Source organism: Carlito syrichta, unplaced genomic scaffold (genome assembly GCF_000164805.1).
Source record: "Carlito syrichta isolate Samal-C Ts95f unplaced genomic scaffold, Tarsius_syrichta-2.0.1 Scaffold307186, whole genome shotgun sequence".
NCBI lineage: Eukaryota > Metazoa > Chordata > Mammalia > Primates > Tarsiidae > Carlito > Carlito syrichta.
The window spans coordinates 100621-107135 of record NW_007251282.1 but is presented as its reverse complement, the minus strand read 5'-3'; the positions used below and the strand labels follow the sequence as shown (position 1 = coordinate 107135).

General features: G+C 42.1%; 1 protein-coding gene across 4 annotated transcripts in view; it reads left to right on the top strand.

The window, feature by feature from the left end:
* The window catches only part of SNRPE (small nuclear ribonucleoprotein polypeptide E), an 8649-nt gene that overhangs the window by 1173 nt on the left and 961 nt on the right, over window positions 1-6515 (top strand). For all 4 annotated transcript variants that reach the window (XM_021715553.1, XM_008064056.1, XM_008064054.1 and 1 more), the window contains 2 exons: window positions 1623-1685; window positions 2812-2890. In XM_021715553.1, coding sequence (XP_021571228.1) covers window positions 1623-1685; window positions 2812-2890 — 142 coding nt within the window. The remainder of the gene's footprint in view (window positions 1-1622; window positions 1686-2811; window positions 2891-6515) is intronic.

Below are 6515 nucleotides of genomic sequence, written 5' to 3'. Positions count from 1 at the left end.
AACTTTCCCCCCTTTGTATCCTAGAGCTAGGATGAAACCTTGGGAGAAAACCCCTATCAGTTTAAACCATGTCAGAAGGTAGCGCGTTTAGTACCTGTGGGAAAACTTAAATTTAAAAAAAGGAAGAGGGGGCCGGGCGCTGTGGTTCAAACCTGTAATCCCAGCGCTTCCGGAGGTCAAGGTGAGAAGATAGCCTGAGCTCAGGGAATCGAGACCAGCCTGGGCAACTTGGCGAGACCTTGTCTCTATAAGTCAAAAATTATCTGGGCGTGGTGGCTCATGCCTGTAGTTCCAGCTACTTGGAAGACTGAGGTGGCCAGCAGGTTGAGGCTGCGGTGGCCGTGAGTGTGCCACTGCACTCCAGCCTGGAAAACAGAGTGAGACTTCAACTCAAAAAAAGGGGGGGAGGGTAGAATGGCAGCTGCTTTCATTTGGGGGGCATTTTTAGTGACTTAAAGTTTAGAATGTGTCAATACAATTGAAAAAGATGAGTTTTAAGAATTTTAATTTTTAACTACCTGAATTGAGGGTTCCTACCCTGGTTGTTAGGTGTGGGACAAGAGAAAGCTCTGTTTTAGAGCTGCATTTTGATATAGGAGATGAGAAAGAAACCCTTGGTCATTAGAAATCACTGCTGAATATATAGAGACTTGAATCAGTAAAAAGTATGATTGAGTTCCAAGGTCGCAAGGCAATGATTAATTTGGACAGTACCGATATGGTACTTATTAAATAAAAATATTTCTTGGCACATTACCATTCTTGGTTAACAGTTATTAGATATGGGGTAATTCGTTAAACTTCTTTGTTTTATTTCATTTATTAGTTTATTTTGAGTCGAGTCTCAACTCTGTTACACAGGCTGGAGTGCAGTGGCACAAGCATGGTTACCACAGCCTTGACCTGCTGGGCTCGAAAGATCCTTCTGCCTTAGCCTTCCAAGTAACTGGAACTACAGGCACTTGCCATCGCACCCAGCCAATTTTTTGATATTTTTGTAGAGATGAGGTCTCATCAAGTTGCCCATCCAGGTCTTGAGCCTCTGGTCTTAAGCAATCTTCTTGCCTTCACCTCTCAAAGTACTGGGATTACAGGTGTGAGCCAGTGTGTCAGCTCTTTTTTTAAAATAGATTTTTTTTTTTTGAGTTGGAGTCTCACTCTGTCACCCAGACTGGAGTGCAGTGGCCGCTCCCGGCCACTGCAGCCTTGACCAGCTGGGCTCCGGCGATCCTTCCGCCTTAGCCTTCCAGGTAGCGCCTCAGCCTTCCAAGTAGCGCCTCAGCCTTCCAAGTAGCTGGAACTACAGGCGCGCGCTACCTCACCCAGCTAATTTTTTGATTTATTGTAGAGATAAGGTCTTGCCAAGTTGCCCAGGCAGGTCTTGAACCCGCAGGCTCAGGCAATCCACTCACCTCAGCCTCTCAAAGGCGTGGGATTACAGGCTGAGCCACCGAGCCCGGCAGCTTTTTTTTTTTTTTTACTTCATTTTCACTTAGGTACTTCATACCAGTTAGTTAAAATACTTGACTTATATTCATTACATTTTTTAAGGAGCCATATTTCTCTATCATTTGTGTTTTTCTACTTTCTTTTTAATGTTTCTACTTTTATAACTATTTCAGAGATCCCGGATTCAGGTGTGGCTTTATGAGCAAGTGAATATGCGGATAGAGGGCTGTATCATTGTGAGTATCTAGGCTATTTTATCTCAGAGCAATTTGTTTATAAAATATGATTTCACAGAAAATGTCCAGCCAAATTAATTTACAAAAAATCAGAGGTTCAACCCAAGGAAAGTATTCCAGGGCCCATTTTTAGCCTTTTTTTCACTGTTGTGGTTAATGGGGATTGAGTAATTTCAAAAAAGAGTGAAAGTTAACTTTAAAAAATTAGTTTAACAATAATAATAATATTGGGAGGAAGGGATTAAAAATGAAATTGGTAGCCGGGCTCGGTGGCTCAGCCCGTAATCCCGCGCCTTTGGGAGACTGAAATGAATGGATTGCCTGAGCCCACAGGTTCGAGACCCGCCTGGGCAGCGAGACCTCATCTCTACAATAAATCAAAAAATCAGCCGGGCATGGTAGCACATGCCTGTAATTCCGCCTACTCGGAAGGCTGAGCCAGAAGGATTGCCGGAGCCCAGCAGGTCGAGGCGGCGGTGGCCGGGAGCGGCCACTGCACTCCAGTCTGGGCGACAGAGTGAGACTCCAACTCAAAAAAAAAAAATGAAATTGGTTATGTGACAATAATAGAGTATTTGCTCAGGGTTAGGTGATAACTAAATAGAGCTGCGTGGGGTTAAAGTAACCTTCCAGGATAGCAGGATAACCTAAGTTAAGTTTTTAAGGAAAGATAAAATATGGCTAGAAGTATTATGTTAGGACACTTTGGTATTCCACTTAGACACCAGGGATTGCATCAATAATCTCTTCACCACTTACCAATCGGAACACAAGCATGGTAGGTAGTGTATATGTTTTGTGGAGAAGATGAGAAATGCAGTGGCAGTAGCAGGTGATTCATTCAATGGATACTCATACTCTTTATTGGACAGATTATAAAAGATAAGAGAGTGGCTTATTGATATGTCTAATGAAATCCAAAAGGTTGAAGAAGTGATTTGGGCTACATTCTGGCTTGCTTTGTTACTAAAAAGAAGCTTTGGGAAGAAGGCAGTATTTTAGTAGAATGATTAGTAGAGGTGAATTTCTGAAGTTAGTTGGCATTTTTGTATTTAGGTATACTCTTTTAGAGTGATTTGGATGTGATTTTGCTTGAAGATAACAGCCAATTGGCTTATTTTTCTAGGGCTTTGATGAGTATATGAACCTTGTATTAGATGATGCAGAAGAGATTCATTCTAAAACAAAGTCAAGAAAACAACTGGGTAAGAATATGAATGGTCTCATAGAGTTCTAGAAATGTTTATTCACTTGTAGAATTCAATGACCTGTAACAATCACATTTAAATTTAATTTGCATTTGAGAAGTTATTGTGGGGGGGTAGTACACTTTTGGAATCATCCTCACCATAGTCCATTTCTGCTTCTTCACCCAGACAGTTCTCACCAAGGTCACCAGACTAAGGTGTTAAATCTAATGATCAATATTAGTTCTCATTTTATATAACTCCAGACAGTATTAAGTCACTCCCTTCTTATAACACTTTTTATAAACAGGCAAAGAAAGAATAAAAAATACTCTGTTGCCTTTTCTGAGTGGGTGGAGGAGACAAAATGAGACTGGGTGCAGCAGCTCATACCTGTAATCCCAACACTTGGGGAGGCCAAGGTGGGTAGATCACTTGAAGCCAGGAGTTCAAGAGAAATGAGCAGCATAGTGAGATCACTACTCAACAAAAAATACAAAAATTAGCTGGGTGTGGTGGCACAGGCCTGTAATCCCAGCTCCTCAAGAGGCTGAAGTGAGAGGATCACTTGAACCCAGGAGTTCAAAGATGTAGTGAGCTATGATTGAGATTGCCACTGCACTCCAGTCTGAGCGACAGGGGAAGACCCTGTCTCAGAAAAAAACAAAGTGATTTTTCTATTCCTTCACTCAACAACAAACAGAAGACTTCTGTGACCAGATGTGAGAGGGTATTTCCCCATACACCAAGCAAGCAATCGAGTTTGCAGTGGACACCAGCTTAGAGTCCTCTAATTCATTTGTCAAATCTGACATTATCTCCAGATAGTGTCAGATCCCATAGGTTGAGGGCTCAGTCCCCAAGACTTCTCCCTGGTGCCCAAACGTCAGTAGCAAGTTCTAGGTTGTTTTTCCTGTGCCTTCTGACTGGCTATAAACTGGGGCCCATAACTCCCTCCTTGGGTTTGATAAATTTGCTACAGTAGCTCACAGAACTCAGAAACATGTTAACAGATTTATTATAAAGGATATCGCAAAGGATACAGGTAAAGAGATGCATAGGATAAGGCATGTGGAAAGGGTTGCAGGGCTTTCGTGCCCTTTCTGGGCTTGCCATTCCCCAGGAATCTCCACATATTTGGCTGTCAGAACCCTGTCCTTTTGAGTTTTTATGGAGGCTTTATTACATAGGCATGACGAATTAAACCATTTTTCATTGCTGTTTAACTTAGCCTTCAGTCCCTTTTCTCCCAAGGTTGAAAGGTGGGGCTGAAAGTCCCAACTCTCTAATCCTGCCTTGGATCTTCCAGTGACCAGTCCCCATCCTGAAGCTTCCTAGAGGCTACTGGCCATCAGTTGACTCATTAGCATTTAAAAGACATCACCTTGGAGAGTCTAAGGATCTTAGGCATTGTATGTCAGGATATGGGGTCCTGATATTTTCTTAAAGACCAAATATTGTATTTTACAGTATCACATCTTGGCTTTGTGATACTAAATTCTGGTTTTCATTTTTCATTTCTGGTTACTCCTTTTCAGACTTTTGCATATTCATTATTTGGGACCTAGCTATTAAATGTTTGGGTTTCTCACGGCTTGATTCTAGGCCCTTCTGTCGCTCAGTATTATCTTCCTAGGTACTCAAGACTATAACTTAATTACCATCTGTGTATTGACTCCCAGATTTATAATTATAGCCCAGACCTCTCCTCTGAGCCTATTCCCATTTCTACATGAGTGCCTTAAAAACTCCTCAAAGTTGGCTGGGCTTGGTGGCTCAGCCTGTAATCCCGCACTTTGGGAGGCCGAGGTGAGTGAATTGCCTGAGCCCGCGGTTTTGAGACCCGCCTGGGCAACTTGGCGAGACCTCATCTCTACATAAATCAAAAAAATTAGCCGGGCGTGGGAGCGCGCACCTGTAGTTCCAGCTACTTGGAAGGCTGAGGCGAAAGGATCGCCGGAGCCCAGCAGGTCGAGGCTGTAGTAGCCAGGAGCGGCCACTGTACTCCAGACTGGGCGACTGAGTGAGACTCCAACAACAACAAAAAAAAAGTTCCTTGAAGTCATGTATCAGAAATCAAATTCACTTCATGCTACTTAGAGTTAATAGAAACACCATTTAGTGTTTCCTGACTTACTGAATGGCACCAATTTCCATTCAGCTTATTAACTGATTTCTCTGCAACTACATTATCTCCTCCCCCCCCGCCCACCCATCCAGTTTGCTCTCCAGGCTTCAGTCATCTTTTAAAAACAACAGTCTGTGTCATTCCTTTGCTTGAAATTTTTCAATGATTTCATGTTTCTCTTAGGGTAAAAAAAAATATTCTGCAAGGTCCTTTATAGTCTGGTTTTAACCTCCTTCTGCTCATCTTGTATCACTTTGCCTCACTTTCTGAGCTTCAGCCACACTTCTTTCAGTTCTGTGAATTTGCCCCACCATTAATCTTTGTATAGTATATGCTGTTTCATGTGTCTTTAGAACTCAGATCAAATATCACTTCCCCTAAGAAGCCCAGAGTTTAATTTGGTTTGAGTGGGGATGGGGGAGAGCAATGATGTCCTTTCTGAGTTTGCAGTAAGTTGTTTATTATTGTGGTTATTTTATTAATGTCTCTGCCATTAGATCAAGTACTCCTAAGTATTGTTCCCTAATAGGTTCAGTGCCTAACTCAATGCCTAGCACACAGTAGAAACTCAAAAATATTTGAACAATGAATTAAACGTCTTAACCCAACGAATAAGGGGTCTTAGATTCGTGGTTTCACAAGACACACTGAATCATTTCTGCTAACATCCCATTAGCTTGAGATTTATTTAGCCTTTTTGCCTTTTTTTGTTAAATGTTCAGTTCACAAATCACTAGTACTCAGTTGTAGGCTTTGGGTGTCTCCTTATTTCATGCCTTGGTGATTCTCTTGAGCCTGTACTAGACATCTGGAAAATAAATTCTGAGAGCATGATGCTTTGCTGTGCTTTTATGATTGCCTGGGTTTTTCAGATTTAAAGATGTCTTGCCAAGAAGGGCAAGCTTGGCCTTACTGAGGTCACTGCATCCTCAGACTCCTGGGCTCAAGCCATCCTCCAGCCTCAATCTGCCAAGTAGTTGGGACTATAGGCACATGTCACCATGCCCAGCAATTTTTTTATTTTATTTTTTTGTAGAAACAGGGTCTCACTAAGTTACCTAGGTTGGTCTTGAACTGCTGGACTCAAGTGATTCTCCTTCCTTGACCTCCCAAAGAGCTGGGATTACAGGCACAAGCCCCAGGCCTGGCTGAAGTCATATTATTTGTGTTATTTGTCAAGTGTTGAAATCCCATGGTAGCATTCATCCTGTAGAATATAAGAAGAAGATTGGGAAAGTAAACAGTTTAATAACTATTGGAATTGATTATAGTTTCTCAAAGTGTTCTACCAGTGTTACTGAAGATGTTTATAGATATTTCTCAGGAAAAAAAGTATTAATTTAAATGTTGGGTAAAACTGAAACAGGTTTATTTATCGAGGAGGGGATCTTTAATATACTAACAGCTTTAAGAATGGGGTTATAGCCGGGCTCGGTGGCTCAGCCTATAATCCCGTGCCTTTGGGAGGCTGAGGTGAGTGGATTGCCTGAACCCGCTGGTTCGAGACCCGCCTGG